The sequence below is a fragment of the Oncorhynchus nerka genome, unplaced genomic scaffold, assembly GCF_034236695.1.
Source record: "Oncorhynchus nerka isolate Pitt River unplaced genomic scaffold, Oner_Uvic_2.0 unplaced_scaffold_1084, whole genome shotgun sequence".
NCBI classification, from domain to species: Eukaryota; Metazoa; Chordata; class Actinopteri; order Salmoniformes; family Salmonidae; genus Oncorhynchus; species Oncorhynchus nerka.
In genome coordinates, this window is record NW_027040232.1 from 124,333 (window position 1) to 143,792 (window position 19,460).

Below are 19,460 nucleotides of genomic sequence, written 5' to 3' on the forward strand. Positions count from 1 at the left end.
TCTTATTAGTTAGACCTGTGTCTTTTGTGTTTACTTGATGGGCTTCCTTATGTATAGCTAGGCTACCCGCCCTTGTTTTGTGCTGGATTATTCTTATGTTACGTGTGTATGATTTTGGTGTTTGTGTCTGACCTGGTACCCTGTGTGTTGGCTTGGTCCACATTTTCCGCGCCTGTGTTGTGGGCATTGTGTTCGGTGCGTCATTAAAGTGCACTTTGAACTCTATGCTCTCTGCTTCTGATTCTTCCCTCACTCACCTAGTTTCCTGTGACACGCCTGGCCAAACTGAGCAATCAGGGGAGAAGGACCATGGTCAGGGATGTGACCAAGAACCCGATGGTCACTCTGAAAGAGCTCCGGAGTTTCCAGAAGGACAAACATCTCTGCAGCACAGGCCTTTATGGTAGAGTGGCCAGACGGAAGCCACACCTCAGTAAAAGGCACCTGACAGCCTGCTTGAGTTTGCCAAAAGGCTCCCGAAAGGACCATGAGAAAGAAGATTCCCTGGTCGGATGAAACCAAGATTGAACTCTTTGGCCTGAATGCCAAGCGTCACGTCTGAGGAAACCTGGCACCATCCCTACAGTGAAACATTGTGGTGGCAGAATCATGATGTGGGGATGTTTTTCAGCGGCAGGGACTGGGAGACTATCAGGATCGAGGGAAAGATGAATGGAGCAAAGTACTGAGAGATCCTTGATGAAAACCTGCTCCAGAGGCACTCAGGACGTCAGACCGGGGCGAAAGTTCACCTTCCAACAGGACAATGACCCTAAGCACACAGCTAAGATAACACAGGAGTGGCTTCAGTCTCTGAATGTCCTTCAGTGGTCCAACTTGAACCCGATCGAACATCTCTGGAGAGACCTGAAAGTAGCTGTGCAGCGACTCTCCCCATCCAACCTGACAGAACTTGAGAGGATCTGCAGAGAAGAATGGGAGAAGCTCCGTAAATGCAGGTGTGCCAAGCTTGTAGTGTCATACCTAAGAAAACTCAAGGCTGTAATCGCTGCCAAAGGTCTGTCAACAAAGCACTGACTAAAGGGTCTGAAAACATATGTAAATGTGTTATTTCACTTGTTTGTTTTTAATACAGTTGCAAAATATTATAAAACCTATTTTTGCTTTGTCATTATGGCTTACTGTGTTTAGATTGATGAGGGAAAAAATCAATTTAATAATTTTTAGAATAAGACTGTAACTAAAAAGTCAAGGGGTCTGAATACTTTCAGAATACACTGAACTACAATTGAAATGAAAATGAAGACAATGTAGCATATTTGAAGAGTAATCTTTTTTAGAGCGGTTTTGAAATTGAAATGACTCTTTCACTCCTGAATGTTTCTTGATATGAATACTTTCCAGAATGCATCTCACAGTGTGGAAGGTGTAGTTGACTGACAGACCCCTTAAGGCATGTAAACATGAACAGGGGTCCTGCAGGTCTCTTGCTTCTCTGGGATAGAAGCCTCCTGTCCCAGTGGACTGTCCTATAGAGCACCTCTCCTTCTCCCTCCATCCTAAACACCAGGCCTGTTATACTGCACTGGAACAGACCTGCACTGGGGCACTGGAACCTAGAGGAAACAGTATGATCAATATAATGTAGTAATATTTCCAATCTCCAATAAATATATGTTACCGGTAAGTTCCCATGATCCAAGATGTCTGGAGTAAATGAATTGCAAAGATCCTAAAATGGAAAAACAACAGCTCTTAAACCAACAGTTTGGAGAAGTGAATAGAGAATAGAACTGCTACAGTGCACTGTAGTTATGTTTCGGTTCCCTTCCCCAGATCTGTGCTTTTACACAATCCTGTCTCGGAGCTCTACGGACAATTCCTGCCATAGCAAAGGCTCAGAATACTCATGTAAATAAGGCATTTTGGGGTTTTATTTTTATACATTTGCAAACATTTCCAAAAACCTGTTATGCTTTGTCATTATAGATATTGTGTGTAGATTGATGAGGAGGAAAAGTATTTAATCCATTTTAGAATAAGGCTGTAACGTAACAAAATGTGGAAAAAGTCAAGGGGTCTGAATACTTTCTGAATACACTGTAATTACCTGTTATGACTGTTTCTAGTTTATTTCTCTGCATTGTTGGGAGGAGCCGTTAGTTAGCATTTCCCTGTTAGTCTATACTTGTTGTTTACCAAGCATGGGACAAATAACATTTCATTTGAATCGTTTTCAGACACCAATACCTTTTAGCATCTTCAAACTGAACGTTGTCATGTTTTAAAGAAACCTCGGTAAGGCCAATTTTAGCAACCTTAACCCGACCACTAGCGACCTCGTCAAGGTGGTCGGGAACTCTTAGCATAACGGTTTTGGCTTGACAGTCGCTGGACCCAAATGGGAGTACCGTATAGGTTTTTAAAAGAAGAATATTACTGAAAAATGCTTCATGATCATAGTTCAACTGTCACACCCCATCGTAACCCAAAAGATAAGCGGATTTTACCACATCGTTTCAAAACAATGTAATTGTAAACAAACACCATAAAGCCTCCAACACATACGACGTTGAACTCATGGATGGTTAGTCGTTGCATCCATCTCTCTGTTTATGAATGTGAGTGTTTACAGTTCTCCACCCTGTTTAACAAAACAGAGGTGGGGTAACTGCTTTGTGGTTGTAGTTTGAACGTCAGATTGGCCATCAAAGCTCAACTCCATGAACTAAAACTGGTAGGACCTAGAGGAGTCCTCTAGCTCAGCTGGTAGAGCATGGTGCTTAGTGCTTACAATGCCATGATGGGGCCCAGGACCGAGTTGGGGAAACCCTGTCTTAACACTCTGCTGCAGACAACAATACATTATTAACACTCTGATGACACCCAGTGGACAAAAACACAGGACCAGCACCACTACTAACAATGAAAACAGTACCAGCACCACTACTAACATAATGAAAACAGAACCAGCACCACTACTAACATAATAAAAACAGAACCAGCACCACTACTAACATAATGAAAACAGAACCAGCACCACTACTAACATAATGAAAACAGAACCAGCACCACTACTAACATAATGAAAACAGAACCAGCACCACTACTAACATAATGAAAAAAGAACCAGCACCACTACTAACATAATAAAAACAGAACCAGCACCACTACTAACATAATGAAAACAGTACCAGCACCACTACTAACATAATGAAAACAGAACCAGCACCACTACTAACATAATGAAAACAGTACCAGCACCACTACTAACAATGAAAACAGTACCAGCACCACTACTAACAATGAAAACAGTACCAGCACCACTACTAACATAATAAAAACAGAACCAGCACCACTACTAACATAATGAAAACAGAACCAGCACCACTACTAACATAATGAAAACAGAACCAGCACCACTACTAACATAATGAAAACAGAACCAGCACCACTACTAACATAATAAAAACAGAACCAGCACCACTACTAACATAATGAAAACAGAACCAGCACCACTACTAACATAATGAAAACAGTACCAGCACCACTACTAACAATGAAAACAGTACCAGCACCACTACTAACAATGAAAACAGTACCAGCACCACTACTAACATAATAAAAACAGAACCAGCACCACTACTAACATAATGAAAACAGAACCAGCACCACTACTAACATAATAAAAACAGAACCAGCACCACTACTAACATAATGAAAACAGAACCAGCACCACTACTAACATAATGAAAACAGAACCACACCACTACTAACATAATGAAAACAGAACCAGCACCACTAAAAACATAATGAAAAAAGTCTGAAGACATGGGCTATTCCGTTCCTATTTTACAGATATGCCTAATATGAACAAAACGTCACAATCCCTAGCAGGCCTACGGTCAGTTATGTCAATAGCCAAAGTGTAATAGCAGGTTATAACACATCACCCCTAGTGCTCTACGTGTGGTAATTTGGCAGTTCAACTGTAGTTCTGTTTTTCTATTATAATTACATTGCATAAAAACAACTTGTTTGGACACTGGTTGATAGCAGTTATTCACGATAATTCCTGTTTAATGTCTGTTAACAGTTCCATTGGAATTGTCCTGCAACCAGGCAATTCATTAACTAATTTCCCTTGGGGGGAAAAAAATCTTCGCCGGAAATGGAGGCGAGTAGTGCGGACGAATTGGAGGAAACGGAGAAAAAGTTGGTGAAGCAACAGCTGAATGAGAACAATATAGTTGTCAGTTGCGATGGTATGGAGCAGGAGGATGAGGTTCAAGGACAGGAACGGTCTGTAGTGGAAAGACAGGAAGAAGAAAGATGATACAGAAAGCAGTGGAGCCGCCTAGTAAAGAAAGAAGAAGAAGAGAGATGATACAGAAAGCAAAGCAAGAAGAAGAGAGATGGAGCCGTGGAGCTAGTAAAGACAAAAGAAGAAGAGAGATGATACAGAAAGCAGTGGAGCGTCTAGTAAAGAAAGAAGAAGAAGAGAGATGATACAGAAAGCAGTGGAGCGTCTAGTAAAGAAAATAGAAGAAGAGAGATGATACAGAAAGCAGTGGAGCGTCTAGTAAAGAAAGAAGAAGAAGAGAGATGATACAGAAAGCAGTGGAGCGTCTAGTAAAGAAAGAAGAAGAAGAGAGATGATACAGAAAGCAGTGGAGCGTCTAGTAAAGAAAGAAGAAGAAGAGAGATGATACAGAAAGCAGTGGAGCGTCTAGTAAAGAAAGAAGAAAAAGAGAGATGATACAGAAAGCAGTGGAGCATCTAGTAAAGAAAGAAGAAGAAGAGAGATGATACAGAAAGCAGTGGAGCGTCTAGTAAAGAAAGAAGAAGAAGAGAGATGATACAGAAAACAGTGGAGCGTCTAGTAAAGAAAGCATAAAGAGGGCCGAGGTAGGAAGCAAGAGCAGTGATGTGTTGGAGTGGAGTTGGTGAGTTTAATGAGACCACAGGGCCTCACTTACACCTTATCTGACTAACTAATGCAGAAAAATAGATTGAGTTGTAGAGAATCAAAGGACCATGAATGTAATAATAAATCGGTAGTCACCACTACAGAATATCCAGTCAGAACAAGGATGAGATGGATGTCAAAGGCTTTGAAGGTTTTCCTGGGAAATGTACGTATAGGATTCCTTAGTTTCAATGTTAGAGAATTTGTCCCATATGCACTGCAGTGTTTTAAATACCAAAGAATGGGACATGTAGTTGCTCAGTGTAAAGAAAAGATGTGCCAAGTGTGGAGAACAACATGATGACGGTGGATGTGGAAGCAATGTGAAGGTTAAGTGCTGTAAATGTGGGGGAGAACACAGTGGATGCCAGGTACAGAGAGAGGATAGAGAGGCTCAGAGATACAGGATCAGTCATGATGTATCATATGCAGAGGCTGTAAAACAGATTGGTAGAACTACAGTGAGGACTGATGGAGCTGACATGGATGTATCTGTAGTAAGTGGACCTACTGTCAGACTGATGGAGCTGACATGGATGTATCTGTAGTAAGTAGACCTACTGTCAGACTGATGGAGCTGAGATGGATGTATCTGTAGTAAGTGGACCTACTGTCAGACTGATGGAGCTGACATGGATGTTCCTGTAGTAAGTGGACCTACTGTCAGACTGATGGAGCTGACATGGATGTATCTGTAGTAAGTAGACCTACTGTCAGACTGATGGAGCTGAGATGGATGTATCTGTGGTAAGTAGACCTACTGTCAGACTGATGGAGCTGAGATGGATGTATCTGTGGTAAGTAGACCTACTGTCAGACTGATGGAGCTGACATGGATGTATCTGTGGTAAGTAGACCTACTGTCAGACTGATGGAGCTGAGATGGATGTATCTGTGGTAAGTAGACCTACTGTCAGACTGATGGAGCTGAGATGGATGTATCTGTGGTAAGTAGACCTACTGTCAGACTGATGGAGCTGACATGGATGTATCTGTGGTAAGTAGACCTACTGTCAGACTGATGGAGCTGAGATGGATGTATCTGTGGTAAGTAGACCTACTGTCAGACTGATGGAGCTGACATGGATGTATCTGTGGTAAGTAGACCTACTGTCAGACTGATGGAGCTGAGATGGATGTATCTGTAGTAAGGGAACCTACTGTCAGACTGATGGAGCTGAGATGGATGTTCCTGTAGTAAGTGGACCTACTGTCAGACTGATGGAGCTGACATGGATGTATCTGTAGTAAGTAGACCTACTGTCAGACTGATGGAGCTGACATGGATGTATCTGTAGTAAGTAGACCTACTGTCAGACTGATGGAGCTGAGATGGATGTATCTGTAGTAAGTAGACCTACTGTCAGACTGATGGAGCTGACATGGATGTATCTGTAGTAAGTAGACCTACTGTCAGACTGATGGAGCTGAGATGGATGTATCTGTGGTAAGTAGACCTACTGTCAGACTGATGGAGCTGAGATGGATGTATCTGTAGTAAGGGAACCTACTGTCAGACTGATGGAGCTGAGATGGATGTTCCTGTAGTAAGTGGACCTACTGTCAGACTGATGGAGCTGACATGGATGTATCTGTAGTAAGTAGACCTACTGTCAGACTGATGGAGCTGACATGGATGTATCTGTAGTAAGTAGACCTACTGTCAGACTGATGGAGCTGAGATGGATGTATCTGTAGTAAGTAGACCTACTGTCAGACTGATGGAGCTGACATGGATGTATCTGTAGTAAGTAGACCTACTGTCAGACTGATGGAGCTGAGATGGATGTATCTGTGGTAAGTAGACCTACTGTCAGACTGATGGAGCTGAGATGGATGTTCCTGTAGTAAGTGGACCTACTGTCAGACTGATGGAGCTGACATGGATGTATCTGTGGTAAGTAGACCTACTGTCAGACTGATGGAGCTGACATGGATGTATCTGTAGTAAGTAGACCTACTGTCAGACTGATGGAGCTGACATGGATGTATCTGTAGTAAGTAGACCTACTGTCAGACTGATGGAGCTGACATGGATGTATATGTAGTAAGTAGACCTACTGCCAGACTGATGGAGCTGACATGGATGTACCTGTAGTAAGTAGACCTACTGTCAGACTGATGGAGCTGACATGGATGTATCTGTAGTGGGTCTTGTGTTTCTGCTGGTCCTGGCTTGGTTTGGAGGTCTGTTCAGAAATATTGTGGACACTTTGATTAAAATTATTATTTACCGTTATTTAACTAGGCAAGTCAGTTAAGAACAAATTCTTATTTTCAATGACGGCCTAGGAACAGTGGGTTAACTGGTCTAGGAACAGTGGGTTAACTGCCTGTTCAGGGGTAGAACGACAGACTTGCCAGCTCGGGGGGATTGAACTAGTCCACCACTCTAACCACTAGGCTACCCTGCCGCCCCATAATGAATAAAGTTGGCTTCATAGTTTTTAACAATAGGACTCTGGATGTGGAAAGCAGAAATGACAAGGTTGAAGGTTATTGTGAAGATGGAAAAATATATATTGGTGGTAACAAACGGTTGTTGACATGCTGAACAATCCTAAAGCAGGAGTTTTAAAGATAAAGCTTATTAGGGTTGGGGAGTGGGGGGAGGTTGTGGTAGAAGTTAAGGATTTATTTGGTTTTGAATTGTATATTCGTGGTAGTACAGAATTAGTCAAATCATGATTGATTCCAGGACAGGAGTTGGCGGCACTTTAAACGTTTGTTTGCGGACCGCCATGAAGAAGAAGAAAACCTCGCCAACAACACAACGTCAATCCCGGAAATACGACACGAACAAAGAGGAGAACAACACGAGACTCAGTCGTATCGATTGTGCTGTGGACAAACTACGCGGTGAGGTGATACCTATTCCGCAGCTAGTTAGCTAGATTAATTGATCAAACCACTTTGTATATGTTGTTCGTTGGCAACCTTGAACTTTATGAAGTTTTTGGAACAGATTCCTGTTGGAACGTTCCACAGTAGAACGTTGAACCAGTAACCGGAAGGTTGCTATATCGAATCCCGACCTGAAAAGGTAAAAATCTGTGGTTCTGCCCCTGAACAAGGCAGATAACCCGCTGTTCCTAGGCCGTCGTTGTAAATAAGAATGTGTATTTAACTGACTTGCATAGTTAAATAAAGGTCAAATAAAAAAAATATAAATTCATTTTCGTAGGAAATACTACAATCTTTACTGGTCTCTCTATCTAATTTACACACACACAGTAGATTGCAGTGTTTGCAGAGAATATCTACTATATATGATCTATATGTGATTTACTATATGTTCCTTGCTCATTGACTTTAGATATGGCCCATAATCCTCCTAGAACCCAAGGTTAATTATAATACACAATGTGCTACCAAGGGGTGCAGCGGTCTAAGGCACTGCATCTCAGTGCAAGAGGCGTCACTACAGTCCCTGGTTCGATTTCCAGGCTGTATCACAACCGGCTGTAATTGGAGTCCAATAGGGCTGCGTACAATTGGCCCAGCGTCGTCCGGGTTTGGTTGGGGTAGGGCGTCATTGTAAATAGGAATTTGTTCTTAACTTATTTGCCTAGTTAAATGAAAAATAGTTCACATTTCCTGTTGCTGCAGGATTATTTTCTTGCTGAAGCAAACATGGCTCAAATGAAGATCCTACCTCTGTATGTAATACAAAGACCACTTTAAACCAGTAACTAACAACATTTGATGTTTACACTATTTTTGTGCAGATTCTCCTCTCCTCCTGGAACCCAATGATCCCGTTGTTGGACAGGCCTTCACCTTGTCATCATCGACTAATGGGACAATGGAAGAAGAGAGCCAGGACTGTGTCAGAGTGTCTGACAGCTCAGCTGAGGCTATGGAGGAGTTAAGCATCACAGAGTGTAGAGTAGTGGACCAGAGCCTGTGTACTACTGATCCTCCCATGGTAAGACCCTCACTGGAAAGAAATACAAGTTGACTATGTTTCTATTACATTTCTCTTCATATTCTTTCAAATCTATTGTTTTTCAATTTTAGAAGTCTCTTGACAACTTTGAAGCAGAAATCTACGATCATGAGGGCAAGGGAGCATACAGGTAACTCAGTATTATTTTACTTGTTTTCTCATGAATAGTTTGTAAGGACAATGCCTCATTTTTCAAGTCATATTCAGGGAATGTAATTAAAATGTCATTCTTCACCATTGTTTCCTCTAGGTTCCAGTGCCCCAGTGCAGGTCTGTTCCAGTGCAGTATAACAGGCCTGGTGTTCAGGATGGAGGGAGAAGGAGAGGTGCTCTATAGGACAGTCCACTGGGACATGAGGCTTCTTTCCCAGAATGGAAAGAGGCCTGCAGGACCCTGTTCAACATCGACTGTCCTCAGAAGTCTGTCTGTCAACTACACCTCCCACACTGTCAGATTCATTCTGGTGAGTATTTTCATGAGTGAAAGATGTTCAACTGACCAGAACAAGATTGTAAATGAATTTGTTCATTGCCTCATTTGTCATTGCTGTTGTAGTACATCAGAGAAAGCTCAGTGTTCTCTTTTGGGAGATTCTCAATTGCACAAAAGTCTGCCTAGAAAGAGTAGTAATAATTACTAATAATAAAATGCCGATTGCCTCCTGCAGAAGAGGATGCTCAGGCCTATCCTCCTGCAGAAGAGGATGCTCAGGCCTATCCTCCTGCAGAAGAGGATGCTCAGGCCTATCCTCCTGCAGAAGAGGATGCTCAGGCCTATCCTCCTGCAGAAGAGGATGCTCAGGCCTATCCTCCTGCAGAAGAGGATGCTCAGGCCTATCCTCCTGCAGAAGAGGATGCTCAGGCCTATCCTCCTGCAGAAGAGGATGCTCAGGCCTATCCTCCTGCAGAAGAGGATGCTCAGGCCTATCCTCCTGCAGAAGAGGATGCTCAGGCCTATCCTCCTGCAGAAGAGGATGCTCAGGCCTATCCTCCTGTAGAAGAGGATGCTCAGGTCTATCCTCCCGCGGAAGAGTTACGAAATCAGCCCTTTGAAACAGCTGTTTTCTTATAAGAGAAAATGCGTACCTTTGAAAACAAATGGAGAAGTAGCATATTATCTATGAAACATCCAGCACAACTAACTACATGTCATTTGGGATTCCACCCTTGTAAATTTAATTTGTGTGACTCGATAGTGGAGAAGGAGTTTCATTTCATACAAGCGCATTTGTTTCCACATTACTTCAATTACCTTTGACCTTTTTCAGAAGGAGGTGAGGAGAGGATGCGAGGAATTGAGGAAATCCAATTTGAGTTTCTGTTTCTTTCCTAGATGGTGGATGTGACTTCCTGTCTGTAGCCCATGTGACTGATGACAACGTGGAGTTTCTCCCCCCCCATGAGACAACAGACACACATGTCATAATAAACATCACTGGATCCTCTGCTTATGGTGATGTCACAGATGATGATGCTCCCATCTCTCCTATCCAGGGGCTTGTGTTGTTGTTCTACCAACCGTTTCTCTCTGAAGAGCGGTCCATCCTGAATGTGTTGTTGCTTCCCAGAAATGTTGTGATCAGGGAGGGAAGCATAACTAAGATTTCAAATCCCACTTCTATCTGTCTGGAATTCTATCAGGCTGGCAGTGTCAAACAACATAGAATAATAACATTCTCTCTGTGCCACAAGAACACATGTTCATATACTTGTTGACACCAAACCAGAATCAAGTATTAATAATTCTGACAAAGGGCTTGAGTTTGCACCACATGTGTATTTGATTGAAGCAACATTTCTGTCCATTGTTGATTCTCAAGGTGCAGGAGGAGAGGAAGAGGAGGAATGGAGACAAAGAAACCTTTGTTGAAACAAATCCTCACTGTAATCTAACCCCGAAGAAAGCATACATTCTCTCCACAGATATTACAGATGGATATAGGATCAGCCCAACAGTAATTCATATCTATAAGTCATAAAGAGATTACAACTTTAGATTTTTCTCTGTGACCTCAGTATCTTCACACTTCATTTAAATCGTAGATTCTGACTCTGGCTTTTTCTGTTCCAGACAGCAGAATTTCTGGATTTCCAGTCCTATGAAAACTACTTCCCCACATTTCAGTTGTTCTTGCTGACTGTTGTTAAAGAGTTTGATCTCCTTCTGAAAGAAAATGGCAGCACTGAAAATCAATGGGAGAGACATGTCTGGCTTCCAGGTAACAGAAATGTTGAGCTAAACTCAAATGAACTCTGACATGTGGTGTAGGTAGAAGTAGCATTAGGAATAGAAGTAGAACTACAGGTGTTGCTGTTATTGAATTATGATGAAATGTTCTCATCAGGATTTCTAGTTCTATTAGTCTCCTCCCTGATGGCCACCTCATCACAAACAATGATAATATGAGGAAATCCCATTTGAAAAAAAAACAAAAATTATTCTAATGGTTCTGTGTTGTAAAATGTGTTATGTGTTACACCTGCAGCTCCTGTCCAGGTCCAACCTCACGGGCCTGTGGCACCAGTACCAGCAGCTTCTGCCCAGCCTCATGGGCCTGCAGTTCCTATCCAGCTTCAGGCAGTTCCAACTCTGCATCAGCCTGCACCTCAGCCAGCAGGCCCCGCCCAGGTCCAGCCTCATGGGCCTGTGGCACCAGTACCAGCAGGCCCCGCCCAGGTCCAGCCTCATGGGCCTGCAGCTCCTACTGCTGTTGTCCGTCCATCTGTCCGTGAAGATTAACTAGACTTGAGATAATCAAATCAGCGGCTTCCAAATAAACATTTAATGAAAAGTATCTTAAAGGAGCAATCTGTGATTTAGTAGAGCTGGGAATTTCCAGGGACCTCACAATACAATACTTCAGTGCCGATACGATATGTATTGCAATTCTATACTGAACAAAAATGTAAACGAAACAAGAACCCCCAAAAATGTCATAAGCACAGAAAGCTTATTTCTCTCAAATGTTATGCACAAAGTTGCTTACTTCCCAGTTAGTGAGCATGTCTTGTTTGATAGGATAATCCATCCACGTGACAGATGTGGCTTATCAAGAAGTTGATTAAAACAGCATGATCATTACACAGGTGCACCTTGTGCTGGGGACAAAAGCCCACTCTAAAATGTGCCGTTTTGATGCACAACACTACAGATATCTCAAGTTTTGTGGGTGGGTGCAATTGGCATGCTGACCGCAGGAATGTCCACCAGAGCTGTTGCCAGATAATTTTATGATTTTTTCTCGGCCATAAGCTCCAACGTTGTTTTAGAGAATTTGGCAGTATGTCCAATCGGCCTCACAACCTCCTACAAAGTGTAACCATGCCAGCCCAGGGCCTCCACATTCGGTTTCATCATCTGAGACCAGCCATCCGGACAGCTGAGGAAACTGATGAGCATTTTTGTCTGTAATCAGTCCTTTTTGTGGAGGGAAAAACTCATTCTGATTGGCTGGGCATGGCTCCCCAGTGGGTAGGCCTATGCCCACCCATGGCTGCGCCCCTGCCCAATAGTGAAATTCATAGATTAGAGACTAAATAATTCATTTCAGTTGACTGATTTCCTAATATGATATCAGATATTTTATACACCAGGGTTGTGCTCAATTCGGAATTTGGGAATTGACTCCCATTCCACTTGTGAGTTGAAATTAAATTTCAATCGGCCACAACACAGGATGTAGAATATGAATTTGAGTGACAGGAAATTCAAAGAAATTTCACTCGGTCATAGAACATGAGTTTCATTGAATCTGTCTGACAGGTCACACTTCCAGAAACCAAAGAATATATCACTTTTCTCTGGAAACAATGTTCATATACTCTATTAACCTTACTGCTTAGAATAAACCATTATATTTCCACCAACCATTTCATTTGTTTGGCTTTGTCTTGAAGGCTTTAGGGTAAATTTGTGCATTAAACTAATGCATTGTGGGAAATGTATTTTCCCCATATTGAACAACATATAAGTGATTAATGAAATATAACTACAGGTTTTGTTTTCCTTGTTTTCATTCATTTTAAGAGTTTGTCCTGAAAATCAATTGTTTCATCAATATTTTATACGCATGTATATATGTTTGGTATTTTATTTACAAGATGTATATTTGTATACACTACAACTATAGAATCAAATAGGCATTTGAATATTACTGAATTCAACTCTATTTCCTTGAATTGCAATTCGGTATCCTGCTTATTAATTCAAATTCATGAATTTAATATATGAGCCATTCTAAATTCAATTCTGAATTGACCACAACTCTGTTATACACTACAGTACATATTTCCCTGAGTGAAATGACTCCCTGACGTTCAGGCTGATTAAAGCTGGAATCCTTAATGGTTAAACAGCCACGTCCATTTGCAATATTACAAACAAGCTACTGTAAACAACCACACTGTTTTCCCCTTGAACGTCCTTTTATGCTCAATAGAGGAGCACAATATTCACTTTAATGATTTTTACCATGCTACACGACGCTCTGTTGCTAGGCAACAAAAACAACTGTGGTGGGGCGGACAGTGGGGCTGCTTCCCCCTACTGCTGATATACAGTATTTGTAATCTCAATTGAATTGAGGGAGATTAAATAGATTCATGCAATTACAAAACACTATAACAGATATTTAAACACTACACAATATGACATCTTTCCCTGAGAGTGAAATGAGTCCCTGAGATTCAGCCTGATTAAGTCTGTAATGGCAGAGAAGTCAAACTCCTATTTCTCCTGATCAATCACAAAAGGAGACTAGTCCCTATTGTTGGAAAATAATGTCAGTACATTTTAAAAGATGCTCTTAACCGTTATATAAACATATACACTATCTAAACAGAGATATACAGTGGGGGAGAACAAGGATTTGATACACTGACGATTTTGCAGGTTTTCCTACTTACAAAGCATGTAGAGGTTTGTAATTTTTATCATAGGTACACTTCAACTGTGAGAGACGGAATCTAAAACAAAAATCCAGAAAATCACATTGTATGATTTTTAAGTAATTAATTAGCATTTTATTGCATGACATAAGTATTTGATCACCTACCAACCAGTAAGAATTCCGTCTCTCACAGACCTGTTAGTTTTTCTTTAAGAAGCACTCCTGTTCTCCACTCATTACCTGTATTAACTGCACCTGTTTGAACTCATTACCTATATAAAAACACCTGTCCACACACTCAATCAAACAGACTCCAACCTCTCCACAATGGCCAAGACCAGAGAGCTGTGTAAGGACATCAGGGATAAAATTGTAGACCTGCACAAGGCTGGGATGGGTTACAGGACAATAGGCAAGCAGCTTGGTGAGAAGACAACAACTGTTGGCGCAATTATTCGAAAATGGAAGAAGTTCAAGATGACGGTCAATCACCCTCGGTCTAGGGCTCCATGCAAGGTCTCACCTCGTGGAGCATCAATGATCATGAGAAAGGTGAGGGATCAGCCCAGAACTACACGGCAGGACCTGGTCAATCACCTGAAGAGAGCTGGGACCACAGTCTCAAAGAAAACCATTAGTAACACACTACGCCGTCATGGATTCAAATCCTGCAGCGCACGCAAGGTCCCCCTGCTCAAGCCAGCACATGTCCAGGCCCGTCTGAAGTTTGCCAATGACCATCTGGATGATCCAGAGGAGGAATGGGAGAAGGTCATGTGGTCTGATGAGACAAAAATATAGCTTTTTCGTCTAAACTCCACTCGCCGTGTTTGGAGGAAGAAGAACACCATCCCAACCGTGAAGCATGGAGGTGGAAGCAGCATTCTTTGGGGATGCTTTTCTGTAAAGGGGACAAGACGACGGCACCGAATTGAGGGGAGGATTGATGGGGCCATGTATCGCGAGATCTTGGCCAACAACATCCTTCCCTCAATAAGAGCATTGAAGATGGGTCGTGACTGGGTCTTCCAGCATGACAACGACCCGAAACCCACAGCCAGGGCAACTAAGGAGTGGCTCCGTAAGAAGCATCTCAAGGTCCTGGAGTGGCCTAGCCAGTCTTCAGACCTGAACCCAATAGAACAAATTTGGAGGGAGCTGAAAGTCTGTATTGCCCAGCGACAGCCCCGAAACCTGAAGGATCTGGAGAAGGTCTGTATGGAGGAGTGGGCCAAAATCCCTGCTGCAGTGTGTGCAAACCTGGTCAAGAACTACAGTAAACGTATGATCTCTGTAATTGCAAACAAAGGTTTATGTACCAAATATTATGTTCTGCTTTCCTGATGTATCAAATACTTATGTCATGCAATAAAATGCAATTAATTACTTAAAAATCATACAATGTGATTTTCTGGATTTTTGTTTTAGATTCCGTCTCTCACAGTTGAAGTGTACCTATGATAAAAATTACAGACCTCTACATGCTTTGTAAGTTGGAAAACCTGGAAAATCGGCAGTGTATCAAATCCTTGTTCTCCCCACTGTATCTAGCTCTGGTGTTCAGCCAGTACAGCTGTCCAGTAGATGTTAAGTCTCACATGTTGTTGTCTGAGACCTGTCCAAGATGATTCAACATTCACCATGTTCCAGATAGAAATTCATTCATCTTGTAGTCTATAGCCAGTGTACCAGAGTAACACAGATAGGTTGTCTGGTAGACAGTAGCCCTGATCTTGTAGTCTGTAGCCAGTGTACCAGAGTAACACAGATAGGTTGTCTGGTAGACAGTAGCCCTGATCTTGTAGTCTGTAGCCAGTGTACCAGAGTAACACAGATAGGTTGTCTGGTAGACAGTAGCCCTGATCTTGTAGTCTGTAGACGGTGTACCAGAGTAACACAGGTAGGTTGTCTGGTAGACAGTAGCCCTGATCTTGTAGTCTGTAGACGGTGTACCAGAGTAACACAGGTAGGTTGTCTGGTAGACAGTAGCCCTGATCTTGTAGTCTGTAGCCAGTGTACCAGAGTAACACAGGTAGGTTGTCTGGTAGACAGTAGCCCTGATCTTGTAGTCTGTAGCCAGTGTACCAGAGTAACACAGGTAGGTTGTCTGGTAGACAGTAGCCCTGATCTTGTAGTCTGTAGCCAGTGTACCAGAGTAACACAGGTAGGTTGTCTGGTAGACAGTAGCCCTGATCTTGTAGTCTGTAGCCAGTGTACCAGAGTAACACAGGTAGGTTGTCTGGTAGACAGTAGCCCTGATCTTGTAGTCTGTAGCCAGTGTACCAGAGTAACACAGGTAGGTTGATCTTGTAGTCTGTAGACCAGAGTAACACAGGTAGGTTGTCCCTGATCTTGTAGTCTGTAGCCGGTGTACCAGAGTAACACAGGTAGGTTGTCTGGTAGACAGTAGCCCTGATCTTGTAGTCTGTAGCCGGTGTACCAGAGTAACACAGGTAGGTTGTCTGGTAGACAGTAGCCCTGATCTTGTAGTCTGTAGCCGGTGTACCAGAGTAACACAGGTAGGTTGTCTGGTAGACAGTAGCTCCTCAAAGTGCTGCTCTCTGTCTCTGATAAATGTTTTGATATCTTCTGAGGTTGTATCCATGGTTACCTCTGTCTCTTTCAGAGCATGTATTAGTATTGTGGTGATATATATCCTGATGCTGTTGTATCCATGGTTACCTCTCAGACTGTCTGCTCTTCCAGGTCTTCGACCAGGCAGGGATCTACTTCCTTCAGGACCTGGTAGAAGTGTTCCTGGGCGCGAGACCCCTTCCTTACCACCATGTCCAGCAGGGCTTGGTTCTGTAGGGTCTTGGTGGATTTACTGACCACCTCCTCCCTCTCCTCGTGAATCAGAACACCACGATCCTGGAGACGCAGGAATATGGGCTGTAAGAGTCCCAGGCGAGTCTCTAGAGACATCCTGTGTCTTCTGATGAAGGCTCTGCCAGGGGGGGTAGAGGGGTTGGCAGTAGGGGCTGCAGGGGAAACAGCTGAAACTGGGAGGGGGAAATTATGTATTAAAACACTGTCTAGGGTGATAGGATACTGTTTAGGATGATAAGACACTGTCTAGGATGACAAGATACTGTCCAGTTAACTTTAGTTTGTTATTGAGAGGTTTATAATGGTGATGAATCTCTAGTTTGTTATTGAGAGGTTTATAATGGTGATGAATCTCTAGCTGGTTATTGAGAGGTTTATAATGGTGATGAATCTCTAGCTGGTTATTGAGAGGTTTATAATGGTGATGAATCTCTAGTTTGTTATTGAGAGGTTTATAATGGTGATTAATCTCTAGCTGGTTATTGAGAGGTTTATAATGGTGATTAATCTCTAGCTGGTTATTGAGAGGTTTATAATGGTGATGAATCTCAGTGGTTGTTGAGAGGTTTATAATGGTGGTGAATGTCAGTGGAAGGTCAACAGTACCTGTAGAGGGGACATCCGTTGGTGAGGCTGAGGATGAAAAGAGAAGGTGTTTAACTATCTGATGAAAGGTACATTCATAAAAACCAACTATAATCATATGTACATATCTACAACATGTAACAGTGATACTATCAGAGAACTACAACATGTAACAGTACTACTAGCAGAGAACTACAACATGTAACAGTACTACAACATGTAACAGTGATACTATCAGAGAACTACAACATGTAACAGTACTACTATCAGAGAACTACAACATGTAACAATACTACTATCAGAGAACTACAACATGTAACAGTGATACTATCAGAGAACTACAACATGTAACAGTACTACTATCAGAGAACTACAACATGTAACAGTACTACTATCAGAGAACTACAACATGTAACAGTACTACTATCAGAGAACTACAACATGTAACAGTACTACAACATGTAACAGTACTACTATCAGAGAACTACAACATGTAACAGTACTACTATCAGAGAACTACAACATGTAACAGTACTACTATCAGAGAACTACAACATGTAACAGTGATACTACCAGAGAACTACAACATGTAACAGTGATACTATCAGAGAACTACAACATGTAACAGTGATACTATCAGAGAACTACAACATGTAACAGTACTACTATCAGAGAACTACAACATGTAACAGTACTACTATCAGAGAACTACAACATGTAACAGTGATACTATCAGAGAACTACAACATGTAACAGTACTACAACATGTAACAGTACTACTATCAGAGAACTACAACATGTAACAGTACTACTATCAGAGAACTACAACATGTAACAGTGATACTATCAGAGAACTACAACATGTAACAGTACTACTATCAGAGAACTACAACATGTAACAGTACTACAACATGTAACAGTGATACTATCAGAGAACTACAACATGTAACAGTACTACTATCAGAGAACTACAACATGTAACAGTACTACAACATGTAACAGTGATACTATCAGAGAACTACATCATGTAACAGTACTACTATCAGAGAACTACAACATGTAACAGTACCACTATCAGAGAACTACAACATGTAACAGTACTACTTTCAGAGAACTACATCATGTAACAGTACTACTATCAGAGAACTACAACATGTAACAGTACTACTATCAGAGAACTACAACATGTAACAGTACTACTATCAGAGAACTACAACATGTAACAGTACTACTATCAGAGAACTACAACATGTACTAGTTCTGCTGCTCCTGGTCTGACTTCATTTGATTTGATCTCTGAATGTCTGTTACCTGGCAGCCAGACAAGTCTGTTCCATACAAGTTCATCACCTTCCTTTTCTTTCAGAAGCAGATCAACTTCTTTAACTATAGTTTGTAAGAACAACTGAAATGTGGGGTAGTAGTAGTTTTCATAGGAATCACATTTCACAAACTCTGCTTCCTGAAATCAAGAGACGTTTCTAGTCAGTGAAATGATAAGTGAGAATGAAATGAAAAATGGCAGTAATAAAAAAATTGTTATTGAAAAATATCCCAGATTTACTTTTGGTTGTATTCGATGTCCATCTGCAGAATAAGTGGAGAGGGTGTATTCTTGCTTCGGGGTTAGTTTACACTGAGAAGTTGTTTGAATTTCTCTAATTCCATCCCTTTCAATCACCTCCCGCACCTTGAAAGAGCCAACAATAGACAGGTTTGTTGTGCTTCAAAATGACATTTTTTTTACGAGAATGTGAGTAAAAAAATACATAAAGTTTGAGAATAAAGCAATAAGATGAAAAAGGTCAGCAGATGGAATTCAGTCAAACTTGCTACTTGTTCCTTGCTACTCTCCATAATGGTTTGATTACATGTTTAGCCGTTATGCTAGCATTACATTTCCCATTGTGTGTTTGATTACATGTTTAGCCGTTATGCTAGCATTACATTCCCCATTGTGTGTTTGATTACATGTTTAGCCGTTATGCTAGCATTACATTCCCCATTGTGTGTTTGATTACATGTTTAGCCGTTATGCTAGCATTACATTTCCCATTGTGTGTTTGATTACATGTTTAGCCGTTATGCTAGCATTACATTCCCCATTGTGTGTTTGATTACATGTTTAGCCGTTATGCTAGCATTACATTCCCCATTGTGTGTTTGATTACATGTTTAGCCGTTATGCTAGCATTACATTCCCCATTGTGTGTTTGATTACATGTTTAGCCGTTATGCTAGCATTACATTCCCCAATGTGTGTTTGATTACATGGTTA

The 19,460-nt window shown here is 41.7% G+C and overlaps 2 protein-coding genes across 4 annotated transcripts in view; one reads left to right on the plus strand and one right to left on the minus strand.

Moving 5' to 3' along the window:
• Positions 1–7,605: 7,605 nt before the first annotated feature.
• LOC115124226 (uncharacterized) lies at positions 7,606–12,749 on the plus strand. Of its 2 annotated transcripts, none has more exons than XM_065016207.1 (6): positions 7,606–7,789; positions 8,659–8,858; positions 8,951–9,009; positions 9,130–9,343; positions 10,951–11,098; positions 11,366–12,749. In XM_065016207.1, the coding sequence occupies exons 1-6, from the start codon at positions 7,615–7,617 to the stop codon at positions 11,617–11,619; spliced, it is 1,050 nt and encodes a 349-aa protein (XP_064872279.1). In that variant the 5' UTR covers positions 7,606–7,614; the 3' UTR covers positions 11,620–12,749. The 2 variants fall into 2 exon arrangements, with proteins under 2 accessions (XP_064872279.1, XP_064872280.1); XM_065016208.1 differs by having other exon boundaries at positions 7,610–7,794.
• A 3,369-nt stretch (positions 12,750–16,118) lies between these two features.
• The window catches only part of LOC115125194 (caspase recruitment domain-containing protein 8-like), a 28,961-nt gene continuing 25,619 nt past the window's right edge, over positions 16,119–19,460 (minus strand). The window contains exons 12-15 of one of the 2 annotated variants that reach the window (XM_065016209.1): positions 18,747–18,872; positions 18,494–18,644; positions 17,204–17,230; positions 16,119–16,770 (exon numbers count right to left, since the gene is read on the minus strand). In XM_065016209.1, coding sequence (XP_064872281.1) covers positions 16,454–16,770; positions 17,204–17,230; positions 18,494–18,644; positions 18,747–18,872 — 621 coding nt within the window. In that variant the 3' untranslated portion in view covers positions 16,119–16,453. The remainder of the gene's footprint in view (positions 16,771–17,203; positions 17,231–18,493; positions 18,645–18,746; positions 18,873–19,460) is intronic. The other variant, XM_065016210.1, reaches the window with a different exon arrangement.

Bases quoted from the DNA above. Each gene is read 5' to 3' on its own strand.
- LOC115124226 (XM_065016207.1), top strand. From the start codon at position 7,615: ATGATTGATTCCAGGACAGGAGTTGGCGGCACTTTAAACGTTTGTTTG. The intron at 7,790-8,658 runs GTGAGGTGATAC...ATTTTTGTGCAG, and splicing joins TGCTGTGGACAAACTACGCG to ATTCTCCTCTCCTCCTGGAA. The intron at 8,859-8,950 runs GTAAGACCCTCA...TTTCAATTTTAG, and splicing joins GTACTACTGATCCTCCCATG to AAGTCTCTTGACAACTTTGA.